Below are 25011 nucleotides of genomic sequence, written 5' to 3' on the forward strand. Positions count from 1 at the left end.
TCTGTATCTACTCTTCTCATTTCTAGGTTGCTGCTTCTATTGTGTATTCCTTGGAGTCTTCCTTGAGAATCACTAACCTAAATAATACAGCCTAAACTTCCTATTCGAGCACTCATGGCCCTTCACAGTCTGACCTCTACCTATTTTACCTTGCATCCTAAAGCCTCACATTCTTACAGATTTTCGACACTAGTATCATGTCTGCTTTTGCTGTTTCCTCAGTCAGAAATGTCTTTCTCACTCTTGAGATCTTGTTTAATCTCAAAAGCTTAAGTCTCTCTTCATTCCTTCATTCAGCAACTATTCATGGAGTTCCAGGACCTACTCACAAAATTTTTAGTCTAGTGAGGGGAAAAGAAATTATTAACTGTAATAGCAATGTGTAACTGGCTCATTTTACTTATTATTTGTATTCATGCATGTATTCAACAAATATTTATTGAGTGCCATTATGCCGGGTGTATGGTGGTGAGTGGAACCAGACATGGTCTCTCTTTCATGAGTTACACAGTCTAGTGAGGGAAATAAGCATTGTTCACATAATTAAACTACGTAATGTTTGCTTAAAAACTAAGTTAAGTGCTCTGAATGAAAGGGACTCCATTTATGAGAACTTAGCCTAGAAGTCAGGGAGAAATTCCCTGAGAAAGTTATACGAGATACATTTGGGATGGGGAGGTTCCAGGCAGGTGGAACAGCTAGGCAGTAACTCTGGCCAGAGGAAGCATGCCTTTTTTTTTTTTTTAAACCACTTCATGGCTTCATGAGATACAATTCACACACCATACAATTCACCCATTTAAAGTATACAGTGCAATGGATTTTCGTGTATTTACAGATATGTGCAAGCATTACCACAGTCAGTTTAAGAACATTTTCATCAGTCCACCCAAGGTTATACGTTTAAGTAACCTGCCCAAGGTAATATAATATATTTGGCAAGTGGCTGACTCAGAATTTGAACCCAGATCTGATTCCGTTTCTTTTGTTCTTAATTATGCCATACAACAGAGCAAGGCTCTTCTCATGGTGGCAGTAGGGACATTATTTTCTTTCTTTTTTTAGCAAATCAACTTTATTGATACATACTAATAAAACATGCAATTTATCCGAAGTGTGAATCAATGGTATTTGGTATAATCACAGAGTTGTGTGTTCATTACTTCAGTCATTATTAAAGCATTTCCATTATTTCAATAAGAATAATAAAGAAAAACCAGACAAACAAACAAGAAAATTCCTCACCTCTCAATCTCTCTCTTTCCCCTGTGTACATAGCTGCTATTTCTGGCCATTTTTGAACAATTATTTATTTGTTTATTAAGCAGTTTTATTGAGATATATTCACATACCATCTGATCTATCCAAAGTATATAATCAGGCGACGGACTTGGCCGAGTGGTTAGGGTGTCTGTCTACCACATGGGAGGTCCACGGTTCAAACCCTGGGCCTCTTTGACCTGTGTGGAGCAGGCCCATGCGCAGTGCTGATGCGTGCAAGGAGTACCGTGCCATGCAGGGGTGTCCCCGCATAGGGGAGCCCCACGCACAAGGAGTGCACCCCGTAAGGAGAGCCACTCAGTGTGAAAGAAGTTCAGCCTACCCAGGAATGGCACCGCACACACGGAGGGCTGACACAGCAAGATGACGCAACAAAAAGAAACACAGATTCCCATGCCACTTAAAACAACAGGAGTGGACAAAGAAGACGCAATAAATAGACACAGAGAACAGACAACCAGGATTGGGGGGAAGCGGAGAAATAAATAAATAAATAAATCTTTTAAAAAAAACCAAAAAAACAAAGTATAATCAATGACTATTTTTTTAGCTGTTAAAAGTCCTTTTTTGTAAAATTGTAAAATATATAGAAAAATAGATTGAAAGAAATTACAAATTTTAAAAGAGTGCAAGGCCAGGTTAGATTTAATATAATCAATTATAAAAAAATAGCATAGCAACAAACATTTATGAATGTAAATTATAATTAAATATAATAGAAATTAATTATAACAATTCTAATTTTTATATTACAGCTCCAATTGTTGGACATAATAATCTCTAAGAATGAATTAAATTATTGGTTTAGTAATTTAAACTTCTCTTTAGTCCATAATTCTTTCTAGATAACCAAATTCCTATTTGGGAATTGTTCACATCTTTTTGGAATGAATTACAGCAGATAACAATTTGCCAACTTATTATTTTATGAGGCAAGAAACTCAAAATCCTGTTCAACGGTAGTCATGCTAAATCATTATTGATCCAGGTAAGTCATTTTAATTAAAGAGTATGATTAAGAAAGGGTTAAAGAAAAATGAAGTATCCAAATATATATCTCTCTATTCCTTCTGAATTAAAATCAAGTGTTTATTTTCTATTTTAAAAATTACAGAATATTGATCACAGGAATAATTTGCCAGTTGCACTGGTAATTATTGTTCATATACTTTAATATTGTTATTTTACAATTATCTGGTATACCCAGCTCTTTTTTGGTTACTATTTGAATGGGATACCTTTTCCCAACCTTTCCCTTTTAACCTGGTTGTGTCCTTACGTATGAGGTGGGTCTCTTGTAGACAGCATATAGACGGTTCATATTTTTAAATCCATTTTATCAGTCTCTGTCTTTTGTTGTTGTTCGTTTTGTTTTTATTTTCTTTTTTTCTAGTCTATGTCTTTTCGTTGGGAACTTCAATCCATTAACATTCAGTGTTATTACTGTAAAGGCATTACTTAACTTCATTCATTTTGTCCTTTGGCTGTTGTCATACCATTCTCTTGTCTGTCTTCTTATCCTTATCCTTCCTAATAATTTTTATTTCTAAACTCTTCTCCAGATTTCTTGCTCTTGTTTTTTCCTTTCAGTCTGTAGCACCCCCTTTAGTATTTCTTATAAATCTGGTCTTTTGGTAACATATTCTATCAGTTTTTGTTTGTGAAGACTTTGAACTCACCCTCATTTTTGAAAGATAGTTTTGCTGAATATAAAATTCTTGGCTGGCAGTTTTTCTCTTTCAGTACATTAAATATATCATACCACTTTCTTCTCTCCTCCATGTTTTCTGATGAGAGGTCAGCACTTATTCTCATCACGTTTCCCTTGTATGTGATGCTTGCTTTTCTCTTGCTGCCTTCAGGATCCTCTCTTTATCTCTGATATTTGTCATTCTGAATAGTAGGTTTCTTGGGGTAGGTCTATTCAGATTTATTCTGTTTGGGGTACATTGTCCCTCTTGGATATTGATATTTATGTCCTTCATAAAGATTAGGAAGTTTTCAGTTGTTATTTCCTCAAATATTCTTTCTGCCCCTTTTCCATTCTCTTCTCTTTCGGGGACACCAATAATGAGAATATATGTGCATTTCATGTTGTCATTCAATTCCCTGAAACTCTGTTCTATTTTTTCCGTTTTTTTTTTCCTTTCTCTTCTCCTTTCTTTTCTAGCTCAGATGTTCTGTCTTTGAAATTACTAATTCTGTCTTCAAGCAATTCAAATCTGCTCTTATGTCCCTCTAATGTATTTTTAATCTCATCCATCATATCTTTCATTCCCATAAGATCTATTACTTTTCTTTGCAGGATTTCAATTGTCCTTTTTTTTTTAGATTTATTTATTTAATCCCTCCCCCTACCCTACTATTTTTGCTGTCTGTGTCCATTCACTGTGTGGTCTTCACCAGGATTCGATCCTGGGAACCTCTGATGTGGAGAGAGGTTCCCTGTCAATTGTGCCTCCTCAGTTCCTGGTCTCTGCTGCGCTTCACCTTGATTCTTCCCTACATCCTCTTTTGTTGCATCATCATCTTACTGTATGACTCACTTGCGCGGGCATTGGCTCACTGCGTCGGCACTCTTCTACTTCTTTTTCACCAGGAGGCCCCAGGGATCAAACCCAAATCCTTCTATATGGTAGATGGAAGCCCTATCACTTGAGCCATATCTGCTTCCCTCAAATTGTTCTTTATTCTCTCCCAGTGTTGTGTTAGTATCCTTTTATTTCTTTAGTCATATTTCTTTAAATTCTTTGAAATGATTTAGGGGAATTGTGTGTTTGTCACTGATTGTCTTCAATCCTATATCTCTTCAGGATATTTGGTTTGTTCTTTTGGTTGGGCCGTCTTTTCCTGTTTCCTAGTATGGTTTGTAATTTTTTGCTGATGTCTAAGCATCTGAATATGTTGGTGAATTTGCTGTGATGGCCAATTTCTCTCTTTCCATTGCTCTTTTTTTCCACAGCTCTTTGATATTTGGTTCAACTTATTCTCATCTTTAAAATTGCCCAGCTTAAGTTTTCAAAATTGGGCCAAGGACTCACTAGTGGGGTGCAGATTTTCTCTCAGGATTTGGATACAGAGAGCAGTTTTTGTCCATGCACTTTCCAGATCGACCAGCAGATGGTGCTGCCTTTCTATGGAGGTGTTTCAGTCTTGGCTTTCCTGTGTTCCTGTGTTGAATCTTCAGATCAGCAATTCAAAGCCAGCTCTGCTGGCCGAATTCACGGAAAAGCACCCCAATCTCACTTCCCTTTTCCCTTGAAACAGCTGACAGGGAGGAAGAGCTTCATCTGTTGCCCTCTCAGTCAGCTGCAGTGAGCCAGGTGTTTTACCCCAGTTTAATATCTTGGGGGTGGTGGAGGGTGCCCTTCCTGACCACCACAGGGGCTTGGTAACTCACATTCATCATTTCAGCTTTTTTGTCTTTCTGTCTCTCATCCTCCTGGGAGTTGTGTAGCACTGTCCTGGTCTGCTGACCCCCAAAGCAGGTCCCTTGGACAGATTTTGGCTCTTTCTCCATTGCTTTTGTGAGAGCATTTAGCATTGCTTGTTAGTCTGTCACCATCTTCCAATATTATGGCCATTTGAGACCTTCTCTCTTTTCTTCTTTCTCTCTCCCTCTCCTCCTCTTCAGTTCTTCCTTCTCATCCCTTCTCCTTTCCTCCCTCCCTCCCTCCCTCCCTTCTTTCCATCCTTCCTTCCTTGCATAATCTCTTTAGTCATGGACTCATTCATTCACCAAGCATTTAATTGGTGTATGTACCATCCCAGGCACTATGCTTGGCACTGGGAAGACAAGGAATCATAAAGTTTGTGGCCTCAAGGACTAGGCTAGTGGGTGACACAGACACCAGATCACACAATTTCATCTCCGGTGTCATTGAAACTTGCTGTAATAGTGGACATCCAGAATGTTCTGGGAGCAGAGAGGGGGACTTTTCTAATTCTGCCTAGATAGACAGGAACAGGGAGCACTTTGGTCTGAGACACCTGCCTTAAACAGTGGTGGGAGGTGTCATATGACCTGGGAACTGGAACAAGTTAGTGTGACTGGGGCCTAAGATTGAACTTGAAAGCAGACCAGAATATAGTGGAAGACTTTGTATAATGTTAAGTAAATTTTATGAACTCTTTGGATTTTATTCTAAAAGTTTTAAGCTAGGGAGTAATTATACCACATTTGTGTTAATAAAAGATTCTTCTGGTAGTGAGATTAAGTGTTAAAGTCTCAGTGAATTTGTAACAGACTTCATGAGTTTCTAAAATCTGCAATTCTGCCAAGTGAATGTATTTGGAGAATGTCTCTAGTTCAGAACAATACAAAAGAAGACTTCCCAGAAATGCCAGATATGATGGAATTAGCAAACAAACTGTTAAAACAGCTATTATAGGGAAGCAGATGTGGCTCAAGTGATTGGGCTCCCACCTACCACACGGGAGGTCCCTGGTTTGGTTCCCCGTGCCTCCTAAAGAAGACAGCAAGCTGGCACAATAGACAGGCACAGCAAACTGATGCAACAAGAAGAGACACGACTAAAAACATATTGAGAGAGAGAACAAAGCAGGGAATGGAAGTGACTCAAGCAATTAGGTACCTCCCTCCCACATTGGAGGTCCCATGGTCAGTTCCTGGTGCTTCCTAAAGAAACAAGGAAGACTAACAGACACAGCAAGTGCAAACAATGACGGAGTGGAAAGAAATAAATAAATTAAGTTAAATCTTTTTTAAAAACCAGCTATTATAAACATGCTGCTTGTGTTCAAGAGAAAAACATGAAGAAAAAAAAGAGAGAGAGAGAAACATGAACATGATTAGAAGAGAAACAAAAGATATTGTGTAAAAACTTAATGCAACTTGTAGAGATTAAAAGGAGAACATCTGAAATGAAAACTGCTAGATGAGATTAGCAGCAGATTAAATGCTGCAAAAGAAAAGATCAATGAACTTGAAGACCTAACAATAGATTCTATCCATAAATGAGCTCATGCAGAACAATAGCAAGGTCTTGCTTTCACCTAGAAATTAGTGGATATTTTCTCCCCAGAACTTCTTATCATAAAATTCAGACTTAGCCATTCCTGTGTGAGGTTTTTGTCTTAACAAATTTTATGATGTTATTTTTCAAGTTTTGTCTTCCATTTTATGGGAGTTGGTTTTGGAAAAAGGGAAATCTGTTGAGCAGTCTTATAAATCTTTTTTTCCTGCTTTCGAGATATGAACTTCTGAGCTGTAACCCTTGGGACCTTTCTTTCTGTTGCTAATACCTGGCACACTCTTAATATTGATTTTATCATCAAAATAAACAGCAGACCCCAAGTAATGAGAGTACTGGACATTTCAGAATCATGGACTCTCTTATTTTGCATTAGCGGGGAGAAACAAGCATTCATCTATCTGGGCTTCATACTTGAGTGTTTTGCATTTTCTTGAAAATAAGAGTAAATTTTTATGAGAATATGAATTGAACATGTCAGATCACATTTTATAGAAACTGGAATATTTTCTGAATGCTCCCAAATTTTTACATAGGAATTATATGCTATCTATATATGAGCTCCAAGCTTCTGTCACTTCATACAAACCATACCGGCCTTTGATCATAAAATGAGTATTGGTCAACAATTCAATGAAATAAATTTTTCTAATGAGAAACTTTAACTTCATTTGAGTAAATTTGAACCTAAATAAGTGAAGTTCAGTTGTTACATATTCATTAAAGCTTTGACTTCTCCATTATTTATTTTTTTCCAACAAGGATCTCTTTTTGGCGACAGAATGTTTCTGTATTTATTCACTTAGAAGATTCTCCCATCCTCCCATAGATGTTTCCCATCCTTCCATACCCACCCTTAAAATCTGTACAGCAACTATTAAATTTGGCCTCTTCCTGTGGATCCAATTGTCCTTTTCTTGTTTGTTAGGTTTTTGTTTTGTTTTGTTTTGTTCCGTTTTGTTTTAGGAGGTACTGGGGATAGAACCCTGGAACTCATACATGGGAAACAATCACTGAACCATACCCACTCCCAGTAGTTTGCTCAATCTCCTCTCTCTCTGGTAATGACTCAAAAGCAAGATTTTAGGTTTCTCTGTTTCATACTACCCACCATGGTTTCTGTGAGATAGTTAACCCTGTTTCTGTATAATCAGAAGCTTAAGAGCTGTGGAAGAAATCTTGGCAAAATAATCATCTATGTCATGTCTGCACTGTGCAGTGGATTAAGTAATTTAATCCTCATAGGACCTGTATGGGGTAGGTGTGGTTCTTTCCTCTGTAATTCGAGAACATGGCTACTTTGAAATCTGGATGTGGATGAGGCAGACAATACTCTGATCCCCTGTACAAGTGATTCTCTCTCTCTGGTGGCACGAGAGATTCCACAACCCCCATACTGTTCCAAATTCTGAGTTCTCAACAATAAGCATGCATTACTCTTATCAAAAACAAATGAAATGTTTTATATAGAAATTTAAAAGTTATGCATACCCTTTAATGGAACATTTGGAAAGTATAGGATAGTAGAAAGAATAAAAGAAAAATGTGCTTATGGACTTAACTGTAAATAAAACCTTTGTAAACCTTTTGCTATATTTCATTCCAGTCTTTTTATGTGTATATAGTTGAAAATTTTTACATAGTTCTAACCATATCTCAGTGCTAGAAGAGATATGATGTGGGGACATTTTCAGGACTTGGAGTTGTCCTGGGTGGTACTGCAGGGACAGATGCTGGACATTGTTTGTCCTGCCATGGTCCACTGGATGGACTGGGGGAGAGTATAAACTACAATGTAAACCATTATCCATGTGGTGCAGCAGTATTCACCAAAATGTATTCACCAAATGCAGTGAATGTCCCATGATGATAAAAGAGGTTGTTCATGTAGGAGGAGTGGGGTGAGGGAGGTGGGGTTATTTAGGAACCTCTTATATTTTTTTGAATACAACATTTAAAAAAAAAATAAAGAAAAAAATAAAAAGAGATGCCAATACTCATATCTTGATGAATTACAAAAATGCTTCTTTCATCCTCATCTCTTCACATGCCTTCTTCCCTTGTCTTGAATTTCTGTCTCTCACATATGTGCATTGCCTGGATAGCTCTGTTTGGTTAACAGACATCACTTGACAAGCAAGAAAGTGATTACTTCCCCTCTTATCATTAACACAGGTATCAAAAATACCCTTTACAGTTTTGTGTGTGTGTGTTTACAGTTATTTTTTTCTACAAATTCAGATATTCATTCCACAGATATTTTTTAAGTACCTTGTAAATGCCAGCCATTTTATTTTTATTTTTATTTTTTTTAAAGATTTATTTATTTATTTAATTTCCCCCCCCTCCCCTGGTTGTCTGTTCTTGGTGTCTATTTGCTGCGTCTTGTTTCTTTGTCCGCTTCTGTTGTCGTCAGCGGCACGGGAAGTGTGGGCGGCGCCATTCCTGGGCAGGCTGCTCTTTCTTTTTCACGCTGGGCGGCTTTCCTCACGGGCGCACTCCTTGCGCGTGGGGCTCCCCCACGCGGGGGACACCCTTGCGTGGCACGGCACTCCCTGCGCGCATCAGCACTGCGCATGGCCAGCTCCACACGGGTCGAGGAGGCCCGGGGTTTGAACCGCGGACCTCCCATATGGTAGACGGATGCCCTAACCACTGGGCCAAAGTCCGTTTTCCGCCAGCCATTTTATTTTGAGGATGCAGAAATGAATAAAATCCTTCTCTTTAGAAAAACATAGATGCATAAATAAGGAAGTGCCTCTGTTCCATGGTTTTGTAGGCTCCAGGTATCCATACTTGGGATTTTCCTGAGGCAAGGACCAGGGGTATCCTTTTTTTTTCTCTCTCCCCATTTTGAAATGCCACCAATTTCTGATTTGATCAAAGAGTAATGAAATAGGAGTTGGGAGATCTGACTTCTCTGCACCCGGCTTTGCCATTGTATAACTATGATCATGGGCATGCCACTTGCTCTTCTCTGGGCTGCTCTTCCCTATTTGTAAAAGCAACAAGATCGTAATAAATCTCTCCAAAACTCTAATTTCTTATAAGTAATATAGTTTCCTCCTTCTCTTCAAAGTATGTGATATTTCCATAGGAGTGTGGATTTCCAAGGGCCTTTGGAAGTCTTGACACACCATGCCTTTGGTAGAGGGATAGGTAGGGGTCAAGAGTGAGAGCTCTTGAATGCATTGGTTTGAATCTCAGTTCTATCATTTACATGCTGTTTAATCTTAAGCAAGCCATTTTACCTTGCTAAGCTTAATTTGTAAAATAGGAATAATAATAAGAGAATGACTCTTTCATAGACTTAGGTGTCTAAACCACTTAGCACAGTATGTATCTGGCACATAGCACTTAGTAAGTATAGCTAATGACTATTGTACTAGTACTGATTTGGAGTCTTGAAACAGTTTGAGAAGTCAAAATACCACAGTAGCTTCTTTTACTACTTACTCCTTTATAAAAGCACAGAGGAGCCAATATGTTCATACATAGAATATGGAGTTTTTGTAATACTTTCCCTTAGATTTTCATTTAAGGGGCCAGAGGGGTTGGAGTATTGTCTATTTTCTTTTTTTTTCTTTTTATTTTTTTAAGATTTATTTTTTATTTATTTCTCTCTCCTCCCTTCCCCCTCCCCCATTGTGTGCTCTGTGTCCATTCACTGTGTGTTTTTCTTTGTCCACTTGCATTCTTGACAGCAGCATCGGAAATCTGTGTCTCTCTTTGTTGCGTCATCTTGCTGCATCAGCTCTCCGTGTGTGTGGCGCCACTCCTGGACAGGCTGTGCTTTTTTCATGTGGAACGGCTCTCCTTGAGGAGTGCACTCCTTGCACATGGGGCTCCCCTACATGGGCGACGCCGCTGCGTGACACAGCACTCCTTGTGCACATCAGCACTGCGTGTGGGCCAGCTTATCACATGGGTCAGGAGGCCCTGGGTTTGAACCCTGGACCTCCCATATGGTAGGCAGACGCTCTATCAGTTGAGCCAAATCCCCTTCCCATATTGCTAAACTTTACTGATGACCCCAGAAAAGAGTTGCATTCGTTTTGTGTAATACAGGGCAAATCATTCTTTCTTTTCCTTGCTATGTCCCTAGTGCTTAAGCAGGATGCAGCAAAGAGTAGACACTTCGTAAATGATTTTTGAATGAACGTGTGATTCCACAATTTGTGTTTAAGAACTAGTAGAAAAACAGTTCTTGGCTGTGAAGTTTTTGCTCTCAGACCATAGCCTGTGACATTTGTTGAGTTTGTTTTGAGGGAATTGGGGCATCCATTGACAATCAAAGCATAATTCTTCTAATACCAGTGTTCGGCTTTCTGCTCTGATCACTAGCCTTATCATTTGCCCTTGAAACCTCTGTGATGCTGGGGAATCACAGACATTCCTCAGGTTGATTTTCACAGCAATAAATAATCCATGCTGTCCATTGCTTATTCCATCAGTGTCTGCCCTGCTCATAAAACCTTTGAGGCTCTGTGGTCCCAAGGCTGGGGCATTGTGGGCAAGTTAATGCCAATTCCAAATGTATATGGGTAAAACCAGTTGCTCAGGTTCATTGTTGGTCTAATATGTCCACAATTTATCTTTAAGGATTGATGTAATTATATAAGTTATTTTCAATATTACTTTATTATTATGGTTACCATTTATTTTATTTATCTGTTATATACTAGGCACTGCGTATATTATCTAATCTTTAGAACAAACCCTGTGAATTTTGATTATACCCATTTTATAGAAGTAGAAACTGAAACTCAGAGTTGTAACTTATTTTCTGGGTAAGTGGTGGAGCTGAGATTTGACTAAATTCTTTCTGACCACAAAACTCTTAGCCACCACATCATGACATTTTCCTCATCTAAAGTGTTTTCCTCTGCTTCTAGAATTGTTTTGTATATAAGCTGGTACCATTTTCCAAAGATTCATAAGTTTCCCATACCATTCAGAGCTGAATTTTAAATTTCTTAACAGCATTGCAAGTATGTGAAATTTATAGTGACAAACATAGCCAGATTACTTTCTTGTTATCAATCCATTTAGCAAATTTACAGTTTCCATTAATTTTAATCTGTCCTTATTACCTGTTTTATATAATAAATATCTCTTAGTCTTGACAGATTGAGTATAGATCACCTGAAGTAGGCTTTCTCTCAATAAGCACAGTTACAGCTAAAGATTTGTGAATTAATTGGGAAAATTGCAAATCAAGTAGTCAGTGAAATAATTCATTGTCACATCCAATCAATAAGCTTTGTAAATCAACTCATTTAATTCAAAAAATGATCTATATAGATCAAGCAACCAATTAAACAATTAGCATACACTTTGCAATTAATTAATTTAAACATCAATCATGTAATTAAAACTCAAAATTTAAGCTGCAGTATTTAGAATCCTACTTCTGGTGAACTATTTGTTTCATGCTTCTGAAGCATGAATGCTAGCAAATTTGCAGTGTTACGGTTTAACTTTGGAGCAGGGTATCTTAAAGTGTTTAAAGCAGGCTCTCAGTTTTAAGTTGTTTTTATGTTGGTTGTTTCCCAACAATTTTCAGCAAATCGACTTTTTTACTTCCCCATAAAGGGGAAGGGTGTGTGTGTTGATTCTAAACCGGGATCAGCTAGAATCTGGGAAGACTGACTAGAAAATCTAGGGAAGGAAAAAATGTCTAGAAGTGGTTGAGTGGGCTGGGTATCTGTCAGGGTAAATGAGGTCATTTGCTTTTACTCTAAAGGTACATGATGGTTGGAGTCAGATTTTGCCAAGTTTTTTGCATGCTTTTTATGAGATTAGAGAATGGTATGGATGGTCTTGGTTACCTGAGTACTTCTGAGCTAGAGCATAGATATTGCCTTAATTCTAACCATATAAATGATTCCACTAAAATAATATTTTCTCCTTTGTAGTTTTGCTTATACCTCTTTTGATTTTTTTCTTTTTAAATTTTTATTGTAGTAATATATATACAAAATAAAATTTCCTGTTTTAACCATTTTCAAATATATAATTCATTGATATTAATTACATTCACAATATTGTACTACCATCACCACATCCTTTACCAAAACCTTTCCATTACCCCAAACAGAAACTCTGTACCCATTAAGCATTAACTCCCCATTTTCTAGCCCCCAACCCCTGACCCCTGGTAACTTGTATTCTGCTATCCATCTATGAATTTGCATATTTTAGTTATTTCATATAAGTTAAATGTTATTTATTTTATTTAAATTTGTATTATGGCTAATGTAGTGCTTACTTCCCCTCTCAACTATATTGTTAGCTTTCTGGAGGGCTGATACTAACTTAATCTGTTCTTGATCTAAGGGATTAAGCTGTGTCTGCAACAGGTAGATATTTGTTGAAGTGAATATTTGTTGAAGGAATAAAGTAATATAAAGTCCATTTTTTAAATTATTTTTTTTTTATTTTTAAAGAAGCTTTAGATTACATAAATGATACATCAAAAATATTGGGGAATTCCCATATGCCGCACTCCCTCCCCCTCCCACTTTCCCACATTAACATCTTTCCTTAGTGTGTTACATTTGTTACAATTGATGAACACATATCGAAGCATTAGTACTAATTATGGACTATAGTTTACATTATAGTTTTCACTGTCCTGCATAATTTTATAGGTTTTAACAAAATGTCTAGTAGACTCTATCCATCATAGCAATGTCATGCTGGACAATTCCAGTGTCCCAAAAATGCCCCCATGTTACACCTATTCTTCCCTCTCCCTTCCCTCAGAACCTCTGGTGACTCCTGCCTTTATATTAATGATGCAAGTTCTTCCATTGCTAGAATAATAGTAAATCTACTTTAGTCCATATTTGCATTCCCCTCTTAAGTTTGTTCATTCCTCAATCTTGAGGATTCGGGGATAGTGATTCCCACCCTGTTTCTGATGGAGAGGGCCCTCATTTTATGCCAAATGAAGTAGAATTAGGGAATTCTAACTACATCACCAGGCTTTCAGGTAAGGTACATCAGTGTCCTTGGTTTGCTTGCTGTATATCATACCCTCTTGGTATCTTTTCCCTCCCCCTTCTTTGTATTCACTTGCCTTTTTGGTTTTCCTTTCATTCAGTGATAACGTCAGTGCCTATTGCCTGCATATTGCTGAGGATGATGGGGAAGTTGACACAGATTTCCCCCCGCTGGATTCCAACGAGCCCATTCATAAGTTTGGCTTCAGTACTTTGGCCCTAGTTGAAAAGTATTCATCTCCTGGTCTGACATCCAAAGAGTCACTCTTTGTTCGAATGTGAGTATTAACTCCATTATTTATCTCAGTATCTCAGCCCTACTCTCTAACATTTTGGATCTGATTTTGATTTTGTTCATCAAAAGAATGATATTTAGTATCTGGAGAGTCCACATCTAATCATTACATCCAGAGAGGTGTTCGGAGTAACATTTGTATTGTATTTAATGCCTCTGCACCTACACCAAATACAGACTGCTTTGCAGTAGCAAATCGTATTCTGTAGATAGGTTAAATGTCATCTAGATGAACCAAGCCTCTGGAAACACTGGGATACTTTGGACCCTGTGAAGCAAAATTTCTGGATTTCCCTCCTCCTCTTCAAGGAATCCAAACTAAATGAAAATTTGCATTACATTCTCTTCACTCTTTTGACTTAAAATACTTCTTTTCTGTCCAACTATGTTCACCTCAAATTTTATTTTTCCACTCTGTTGCCTTCCTTTAAATGGAGCAGAGGTTCTTAATCTTTCCTATGTCATGGAGCCCTTTGGCAGTCTGGTGAAGTCTAAAAGTCCTTCACAGAAAAGTGTTAGTATATTCATAAAATAAAATTCATTGGAGTACAAAGGAATTCCAGGATATTTAAATAGGTATCAAATTATTAAACAAATTTGTGATAAAGTAATAATCCATGTCATCTGCCATTTTCAAAGTGGTGATGAGGATAAATGATACTTGAGAAATGTGCAACAGCTATAATGTACTTTGAAGATATCTATGATTTCTATACATGACAGTCTCTGATATGGCTAATATTACTAGAATTTGTTGCCTGTATTTAATAATTTAAGTAAATGTTATTAACTGTCAGAAGTTAGTGAAAATAAAGATGTATTTTTTTGCCCATTCAAATCCACAGAGCATTTGAGTTTTATCCACATGTCCCTGGTTGTTAGGGGAAGGAAACGTGGCATTCAGGCTTCGCTCTCTAATCTAAACTCACTTCTTACCTAGGACATGGCAGTCCCTCTCCTGGCCATCTCTTGGGAACAATAGCGATTCCTTTGGCACCCCCTGCTGTCAGTAACCAGCAAGTTCACTATCCTAAAGAATTCCCTGCTTTAGGGGACTTTCCCCCCTTCCTCTTTAATATATATTGCTTTTGTCTGAGATTAAAAAAAAAAAAAAGTATTTATATGAATATCTGGTGTCTCTCTTCCCTTGAGTGATAAAAGAATACCTGAGTGCCTGTGGTGTAGGGAATGGCTCCTCAAGCTTTTATAGTGGTCATCTCATCCTACTATGAAGTCATTTATATATATATATTATATATATATATGTATATATATATATATATATATGCACACACACACACAGTAAATTTTTACCTGTTTTTTACATTGCAGAGGCACTAAAACAACTTTAATGAATATTTAAAACAATTTTAAGACTCCCTCAATCCTAATACAGCTATTTTCATTTTATATCATCATTTCCGTGTATATATATTATAGTTTCAGTACTAGTATGCATATTATTTTTAGTTGTTTACTTAATATCATATTATAAATATTCCCATATTTGTTCTTTTTTTTCTTTATTTTAAAGGAGCTTTAGATTACATAAATATGATGTAAAAAATATAGGAGATTCCCATATACCTCACCCCCACCTCCCCAAATTTTCCCCCATTAACAACATCTTTCATTAGTGTGATACATTTGATTCAGTTGAGGAACAAATATTGAAGCATTGCTCCTAAGCATGGTCTATAGTTTACATTATGGCTTACACTTTGCACCACACAATTTTAGAGATTTTGATAAAATGTGTAATGGCTTTTATCCATCATTGCAAATCATGCAGAACAATTTCAGTGTCCCCAAAATGCCCTGTATTATACCTATTCTTCCCTCTCCCTCCCCTCAGAACCACTGTCTTTACATTAATGTATAAGTTCTTAGTAGAATAATAAGTCTACTTTAGTTCACAGTTGCACTCCCCCACTTATACATTTATTCATTCCTCAGTCCTGAACTAGGGATTTTGGGATAGTAATGCCCACTCTGCTTCTGATTGATAGGGGGCTTATATCCCATGGGGCAGATGGATGGAATTGTCTCAGATACTCTATTTTTGGGGATGGAATTTGTCCATCATTATCCTTTCGTTAGTTGTCCTAGGTGAGTTCAGTGAACTGGAGAGTAGGTGTTGGCTACAACTCTCCTGAGAGTCAGTACTCAACTAACATAAACAATAATTTGGTCTAGGTCTTTTTCCAAATGCATCACTCGTTGGCGCTTGGTGCCAGGGAGGCTCATCCCTGGGAATGTTGTCCCATGTCAGGGGGAAGGTGTTGAATTTATATGCTGAGTTTGGCTTAGAGATTGCCCACATTTGATCAGCAAGGAAGCTTTAATGAGGTAACTTTTAGGCAATATATATTACTAGGCTGTTTCATTTTCATAAGAACAAGGTTCATAAGTACAGCATTAGTGTGAAGGGCCTGGCATATTGGTCTATCCTCCTTCACTAGGCACTACCCATGTACTCTAGGGATTCTTGCCTCTTTATGAAAGAATGTTCAGTGTTCTATCAGTTTTTCTGTAGGTCTCCACCCAATGAGACTATACCCCATGACCACATGGACAGTCATATTCCATAGAGGTATGCCCCAGGTGCACCCCACCCTTCACAGCCATCCCATATTTGTTCTTAATTCATATAATTTACACTTATTTTGTGTCAGGGATGTAGACAAAGACAGCCCTGACCTACATGGAGCTTACCATCTAGTGGGGAGACAGTTGTTAAAGAAATCATTAAAATGTAGTGAGTGATACAAAAGAAAAATGCATTAGGTACTATGGGAGTTTATCATAGGATATTTTGGCCATTTCCCTGTTTTTGTTTTGTTTTTTAAGATTTATTTATTTTTTTATTTCCCCCCTTTCCCATCCTCCCACCCTGCTGTGTATTTTTTTGCTGTCTGTGTTGTCTTCTCATTCTCTCTCCTCTAGGACTCACCAGGATTCAATCCTGGAGACCTCTGATGGGGAGAGAGGTTCCCTGTCAGTTGCGCCACCTCAGTTCCTGGTCTCTGCTGTACTTCATCTTGACTCTCCCCTTGTCTCTCTTTTCATACATTATCATCTTGCTGTGTGACTCACTTGCACGGGGCACTGGCTCAACACACAGGCACTTGAACAGGCACTGGTTCACCACACAGGCACTCGCGCTGGCACTAGCTTGCTGCACAGGCACGCTTTCTCTTCTTCTTTGTCACCAGGAGGCCCCAGGAATCAAACCCAGGTCCTCCCATATAGTAGGTGAAAGCTCTGTCACTTGAGCCACATCTTCTTCCCTGTTTTGGTTTTATTAAGTGATTCCACAGTGACAGTAGGTTTATTTCTTTTGAATAACTTCCTTTGGATAATGTCCTGTGAGTGGGATTATTTATCAGAGAGTAGAAACACCTTTAGGTTCTTACTCTGAAAGATGTACTAATTTACATTGTTACAAACTGAATTCATAAACCCATTTTTTTCCATCTTACCATCAGAAGATATCATCATTAGAAGCTTCTTTCTTCCTGCCTTAAAAGGTTTAAATAGTATTATCTCAACAGTTCTTCTTTACATTTTATTGCTTGTTAAGTGATTAGAAGAATTGTGTTTTACTTAGTACATAATTTTTACTTCATTAATAGTAACATATAATTATAGTACTTTGAACTGAAAGTCAATAAAGCAAGAGCCTTTAAAGCAATGATTTTCAATAGAGTGGCATGTGGTGGGATGGACATACCTTCCCAGGGGAGGCATCTAAGACTACACCATATCTTGCTACAGATCCTGTGTTCCAGAGCATAGGAGAGGGAAATCAGACAGTAACAGCAACTGCTTTAAACTTTTTTTTTTCCTTTGATTTACTCATAATCTTTTGTTCCTACTCCTAAACACACACACAAACCAGCCAATCCTTTTTCTGTTTTAAATTTCAAGAGAGTTTATTTGACATGTCTGGACTGTTTCTGTAAATAATAGGAAAAGTAGAATCTTTATATGTGAGTCTTTAGAACAAAAGTGTAAATCTTCTGTTTGCTTTTCCTCATTTGTCTGATGATACAGCACAGATTACTGACTCTACGCTATGTACTTTCTTGGTTTGGCAACCTCCCTTTTGCCTTTCTGATCCATATTCTAAGTTAGAAAAGCTTCTCCTGCAAATGCATAACAGAGTAGACTTTCAGTAGTCTCCAGAGATGTGTCTGAAGTTTCAGTTAGGGAAATCCTAGCAAAATAAATATATTATAACTCCTTTTCATTTCCTCCCATTCCTCTCTTCCAATGAAGAAGGGCAGGAAGTGACTGGGAAGACAACTGAATTAAGAAAGAGTAAACTGGGTATGATGATAGAAGTGAACAAATACTTACTCACAGCCAGCTATACATGTTATTTCAATTAATTTTGGAATAGCTCAGTTATGTAGGTGTTGACCATTTTAGAGACATGGAAACTGAGACTGAGATTTGACCTTTGCCTAACTTCAGAGTCCATGCTCTTCCCAACTCTCTCTGATGGATTGGATTGGGGGATAGAGGAATCTAGTGTTGGGCTAGTCATTCAAGTGAATCCCACTGTCTTAATGTTGACATTAGCAGCCACTACCTGGGGCATGGTTGCCTCTGGACACAGACTGTTCGGGTTCTGCTCCTGAGCTTGCCCTTAACAGCCTCTGGGACCTTGGATGAATTACTTTACTTTCCTATGGCTCAGTTATATGGGAATAATAATACCTAACCCATAGGGTGGTTGTAAGTATTGAATGAGTTCTTATATGTAAAGCATTTAGAAGAGTGCCTGACATATGTAAGTACTATTTAAGTGTTTACTGCTATTATTAATATTAATAAAAATCCTTTGAGGACAGACACTGGATCATCTGTGCCACATAACATCCAACATTGCTCCATTTCTTTTTTTTTTCTTTCTTTCTTTTTTTTATGGTCAAAAACTTATGTTTAGAGTTAGCCAGCTGGACTCAGTTTAGATGGTCCCCATTTTGTTGGCAACATCCAAAGCATCATAGTCAGGAGCTGGTTGAACATACACCTTCTTCTCTCCATCAGGCCTTTCAGGGTGCTCACCTGGGCCACATTAATGCCATAGGGCTTCTTCACAGCTTGCTTGATCTGATGCTTGTTGGCCTTGACATCAGTAGTGAACACAAGTGTGTTGTTGTCTTCAGTTTTCTTCATGGGTGACTCAGTGGTCACGGGGAACTTGATGATGGCATAGTGGTCAAGCTTGTTTCTCCTGGGGGTGCTTTTCCAAGAATATTTGGGCTATCTCCTGAGATGCAGCATCTCAGGCGGCCAGAAGGTGGGTGACGTGCAATCTTCATTTGTTTGTTTTTGTGTGTGTGTGGCTGTGGACGTCTTTCAACACTGCCTTCTTGGCTTTCAGAACTTTGGCTTTGGCTTTGACTTTGACTTTGGCTTTGGCTTTGGGAGGGGCAGGTGCTTCTTCACTTTCTGCACCATCTTTGTGAAAAGTGCTCCATTTCTATGTAGGTATGCTACAAATATTTCTTGAATGGGTGACTAAATAAATCTCTACGCTGTTTCTAGATTTTTTTTCTTCCCGTACTGTTATTAGTAAGGGTTTTCAGAGAAACAGCCAATAGCATATATACTTAGAGTGTTTCTGTGTTTATTTATATGTGTGTGTGTATATATGGATATATATGGATATAAATATTAAGAGAATTACTATTGTTTGGAATTGGCTCACACTACCATGGGAATTGGTCAGTCTGAATTCCATAGGGCAGGTCACAAATTGGGTACTCCAATGAAGGTTTCAATAAATTCCACAGGAAAAACTGACTGGCTAAAGTAGAGATAGAAATTTTTTTTGATTGCTGAAATCAGTTTTCCCTTTAAGGCCTTCAACTTATTGGATGAGATTTCTCTCATTACTGAAATCTCCTTTGTTTATTGTAGATGTAATCAGCCTTGGGTATAATCAACTAACTAATGATTTAAATCGGCAAAGTACCCTTACAGTAGCAACCAGGCCAGTGTTTATTTGACCAAACAACTGCATACCATAACTTAACCAAGTTGGCACATGAAGTCTTAGTTTCTTCATCTTTATAATAGGGATAATAACTACTTCATGGGTTTGTTGGGAGGAATTCTCTTATACCTAAGTAATGTATAGTTCTCTTTTAAAGTAAAACAAAACTTTTTCAAGAGAATAAATTCTCCTGAAACATCAATGTTTACCCAAATTCATTTTATTATAATGCTATTTAAATGGACACATGTAAAATTCTACCTATAAATTGCATGTTTTTATACATCTCAAAACATACAAATTAAATAAACTGCAATGTTAATAAAACACAATCGGCAAATCTTTAACAACTTTAATGCAGCAGATGAGGTTTCATTATAGTTAAATTGTTGATGCTAGATTTAATCAATATTAAATATTTTACTTGTCAACTTGAATTTTTTAATTTTCACTTGAAACTTTATGATTACCATGTTACTATTTGTCCTTTTAAACAGTAAATGTATTTTTAAATGATTTTTTTCTTTATTAAAGAAGTTGTGGGTTTACAGAGCAATCATGCATAAAATAAAGGGTTCCCATCTACCCCCCACTATCAACACCTTATATTGGTGTAGAACATTTGTTAAAATTGATGATAGCACATTTTCATAATTGTACTATTAATTAAAGTCCATGGTTTAAGTTAGGGCCCCCTGTTTGTTTAGTATAGTTCTATGGATTTTTTTTTTTAATTGCTCAGTAATGTAGGTGTTGACCATTTTAGAGACGTGGACACTGAGGCTGAGCAATATTGCAATCTAGCATTTCCCCTTTTAAACGTATTCAGATAGATATTTATTTCAGTACTATTCATTGCAGTCACAATAGTGTGCTACCATCACCACTATCCATTACCAAAATGTTTCCATCATTCCAAATAGGAGACTGTACACTTATTTTAAGCCTTAACTTCCTATTCCCTATCCTCATCCAACCCTTGGTAACCTATATTCTAGATTTTTACTCTATAAGTTTACTTATTCTAATTATTTCAAATCAGTGACATCATTACAGTATTTGTCCTGTTATGTCTAGCTTATTTCACTCAACATGATGTCTTCAAGGTTCATCCATGTTGTAACATGTTTCAGGGCTTCATTTCTTTTTACAGCCGAAGAGTATTCTATTATATGTATATTCCACATTTTATTTATCCATTCATCAATTGCTGGCCACTTGACTTGCTTCCATCTTTTGGCAGTTGTGAATAATGCCTCTGTGAACACCAATATGTAAATAACTATTTGAGTCTCTGCTTTCAATTCTTTTGGGTAATACCTGGTATTGGGATTGCCAGGTCATATGGTAGTTCTATACTTAGCTTTCTGAGGTATTGCTAAATTGTCCTCCACAGTGACTGTACCATTTTACATTGCCACCACCAACAAATGAGTGTTCCTATTTCTCTGCATCCTCTCCAACACTTACTTTCCTTTTTTTAAATTATTAGCCATTCTAATGGGTGTGAAATTGTATTTTGTGGTTTTGTTTTGGATTTCCCTGATGGCTAATGATTTTGAACATCTTTTCATATGCTTTCTGGTCATTTGTTTATCTTCTTTGGAGAGATGTCTGTTCAAGTCTTTCATCCACTTTTTAATTGGATTGTTTGTCTTTTAGTTGTAAAGTTGAAGGATTTCTTTATATATTCTGGAGATTAATCCTTTATCAGATATGTGTTTTCCAAATATTTTCTCCCATTGTGTAGGTTGCCATTTTACTTTCAGGATAGAGTCCTTTGAGGAACAAAATTTTTTAATTTTGATATGATCCCATTTATCTATTTTTTTCTTTTACTTGTGCTTTGGATATAAAGTCTAAGAACCCACTGCCTAACCCAAGACCTGAAGATGCTTCCCTATGTTTTCTTCTAGGAGTGTGATAATTCAAGCTCTTTGATCCATTTTTAGTTGATTTTTATAAATGGTGTGAGGTAGGGCCCTCTTTCTTTCCTTTTCTTTTTTTTTCTTCTTTTTGTTAATGGAGATCCAGTTATCCCTATACCATTCTCTTTAAGTCTGTTTTTTCCCAATTTGAATGGCCTTTGCAATCTTGTAAAAAATCAGTTGACCATGAGGTCAGTTTCTGAACTCTCAACTCCATTTCATTGGTCTGTATGTCTGTTCATGTGCCAGTACTGTGCTTTTTTATTACTGTGGCATTATAATAAGTTTTAAGATCAGGAAGTGTGAATCCTCTGACTTCATTCTTCTTTTTCAATATGGATTCAGCTCTTCAAGGCCCCTTACCCTTCCGTGTAAATTTATAATTGGCTTTTCCATTTCTGCAAAGAAGATTGTTGGAATTTTTATTGTGATTGCCTTGAATCTATAAATTACTTTGGGTAGTATTGACATCTTAAAAATATTTAGTCTTCTAATCCATGAACATGAAATATGCTTCCATTTATTTAGGTCTTTTATTTCTTTTTGCAATGTTTTATGGCTTTCTGTGTACAACTCCTCTACATTCTTGGTTAGATTTACTCCTAGATATTTCATTCTCTTAGTTGCTATTGTGAATAGAATTTTTTTTTCTTGATTTCTTCTACTGATTGTTCATTGTTTGTGTATTGAAACATTACTGATTTTTGGGTGTTGATCTTGTACCCCACCACATTGTTGAATTCATTTATTAGCTCTGGGCATATTAGATTGGATTGGATGCAGAGGTTTCACTTTTACTTATTAAATAATGATTTAGGCTTTGATTGGACCACATCAGTAGAACATTGAACAGAGAAAACCACACGTCAGAGGAGAAAGAGTTTTGAGCTGGAGCCCTGGGAAGTAAACACTCAGGAAAAGAACACAGAAGAATAGAGACTGCTCCATAGATATGGCAGAGGCCCTGGGAAGAAAGAGAGCTTGACAGTCTACAGCTGACTTTGTGGAGAGAACAGAGCAGCTGAGCCTGGAGAGAAGTAAGCCCCTGGGAAAGAGATGAGACTTATCCCACCCCACAGCAGATATTGGAAGAAGCTGGGATCACAGAGCCTTAAGAGGAAGAGGGAGACTGAACCCTTGCAGATATCAGCAGTCATCTTGCTCCAACACATGGCAACAGACTTTGGTGAGGGAAATAACTTATACTTTATGGCCTGCTAACTGTAAGCTTCTACCCCAAATAAATACCCTTTATAAATGCAACAGATTTCTGGTACTTTGCATCAGCACACCTTTGGCTGACTAATACGATAGAATAATATCATCTGCAACTAGGGAAAGTTTTACTATTTCCTTTCCAATTTGGATGCCTTTTATTTATTTATTTATTTTTGCCTAATACCTCTGGCAAGAACTTCTAGTACATGTTGAATAACAGTGGTGACAGTGGACATCCTTGTCTTGTGCCTGATCTTTGAGGGAAAGCTTTCAGTCTTTTACCATTAAGTAGAAGGTCAGCTTGGAGCTTTTCATATATGCCGTTCCTCGTGTTTAAGAAATGTCTTTCTATTTCTAGTGTTCTAAGTGTTTTTATCAAGAAAGCGTGTGCTATATTGTGTCAAATGCCTTTCTTCATCAATTGAGGTGATCATGTGTTTTTTTATCCTTCATTCTGTTAATGTGGTTATGGCAGTTTAAAATTATTTTATGAATCCCAAAAAGAAAAAGATTATGATCTGTTCCTCTGGATGTTATACTTGATAAGATTGCTTTAGGGCTTTTTGATTGGACTACATCAGTGAGGTGTGTCTTAGGTTGATTCCCCCCTCACTTGTTGGGCTGATATAAATGGACTCACATGGAAAGGCACAGGAAAAAAGGAAGCCAGCTTATTTGATTCTGCAATGTGAGAGGGGACTATAGGAAAAGAGAAGCCCCTGAAAGGCTCAAAGAGGCTGGGCCCGCAGAGCAGCTCAAGAGGAGATCAGCCCTGCTATATTCCTGAAAGCTTGCAGCTGAAATTGGAAAGCAAGCAGAGCAACGGAACCTTAAAGAAGAGACCTGGCAGGAAACAAACCCTATGCCTGGTTGCCCTCAGCTCAGCTTTGGAAGACCATACAGACCGTACAGGAAGGCAAAGACCATGCAGAGATTGCCTGCCATCTTGCTTCAACACATGGCAGCTGACTTGGGTGAGAAACCACCTCTTACGATGCCTTCAGTTGGACTTTTCATGGCCATAGAATTATAAGCTTTTACCTCAAATAAATGCCCTTTATAAAAGCCAACCCATTTCTGGTACTTTGCATTGGCAGCCCTTTGGCAAACTAAAACAGTGGTGTAGCAGTTTGATATAATTGATGAATTCCAAAAAGAAATATTGGATTATTCGTGTAATCTGATCTATATCTGGGCATGATTGAGTTATGATTAGGGCATTGCATCCCTTGGTGGGTGGAGACTCACAGATAAAAGACATGGAGAAGAACCGAGTTGGGGAGTTTCTGATGTTAGAGTTTGATGCTTTGGCTGACTAAAACAAGCTGTGTATTACATTAATTGGTTTTCTTATGTTAAACCAACCTTGCATTCTGGGGATAAATCCTACTCGATCATGGTGTATAATTTTTTTAAAGTGTATTTCTGCATAAGTCTGCTTACAGAAATGTACTCACATCACTTAACAGAATAAATTTTTTTTTTTAAGATTTATTTATTTATTTAATTCCCCCCCTCCCCCGGTTGTCTGTTCTCTGTGTCTATTTGCTGCGTCTTGTTTCTTTGTCCGCTTCTGTTGTCCTCAGCGGCACGGGAAGTGTGGGTGGCGTCATTCCTGGGCAGGCTGCACTTTCTTTCGCGCTGGGCAGCTCTCCTTATGGGTGCACTCCATGCATGTGGGGCTCCCCTACACTGGGGACACCCCTGCGTGGCGCAGCACTCCTTGTGCGCATCAGCACTGCGCATGGGCCAGCTCCACACAGGTCAAGGAGGCCCGGGGTTTGAACCGTGGACCTCCCATGTGGTAGACGGACGCCCTAACCACTGGGCCAAGTCCATTTCCCCAGAATAAAATTTAAAGCTTAATTTATGCCATACAATTTGAAACAAAATTTGACACATGGTTTAAGATTTTTTTTTAAGAAAGAAAGGATTTGCAATCAGGTATATTTTTTCGTTTACTACAAATGTATAAAAGATTCTACCTCAAATGCTGTTATAGCATTACCAGGAGAAATTTACCTTTGGTTTGCTTCAGAAAAATAATATATATTGCACTGTAAAGGTTTTTAAAAAGTGCAACAAAATATTGTTATAATGTTTCCATGCCAGCTTACAAAATTCAATAACTAATGGATGTGTATGGGGAAAGGGGAGCGGGCAGCCTATGTACACATGGTAAAACTGTAAAAGCTGTCTGATTTCATTAGTATTGCATATAGATCGCATATCTACACAAACCAAGATTCATTTAATCTGCTGAGGTCAACAAGGAAAC

The 25011-nt window shown here is 37.6% G+C and overlaps 1 protein-coding gene across 8 annotated transcripts in view; it reads left to right on the plus strand.

The window, feature by feature from the left end:
- Positions 1-25011, plus strand: part of MAPKAP1 (MAPK associated protein 1) — a 304477-nt gene that overhangs the window by 150022 nt on the left and 129444 nt on the right. For all 8 annotated transcript variants that reach the window (XR_011649456.1, XM_004463399.5, XM_004463397.5 and 5 more), the window contains one exon: positions 13384-13560. Coding sequence is in view for 7 of the 8 variants with exons in the window: in XM_004463399.5 (XP_004463456.1) it covers positions 13384-13560 (177 nt within the window). In the remaining variant the exon portion in view is untranslated. The remainder of the gene's footprint in view (positions 1-13383; positions 13561-25011) is intronic.

This window comes from Dasypus novemcinctus, chromosome 8 (genome assembly GCF_030445035.2).
Source record: "Dasypus novemcinctus isolate mDasNov1 chromosome 8, mDasNov1.1.hap2, whole genome shotgun sequence".
In the NCBI taxonomy this organism is placed as follows: domain Eukaryota; kingdom Metazoa; phylum Chordata; class Mammalia; order Cingulata; family Dasypodidae; genus Dasypus; species Dasypus novemcinctus.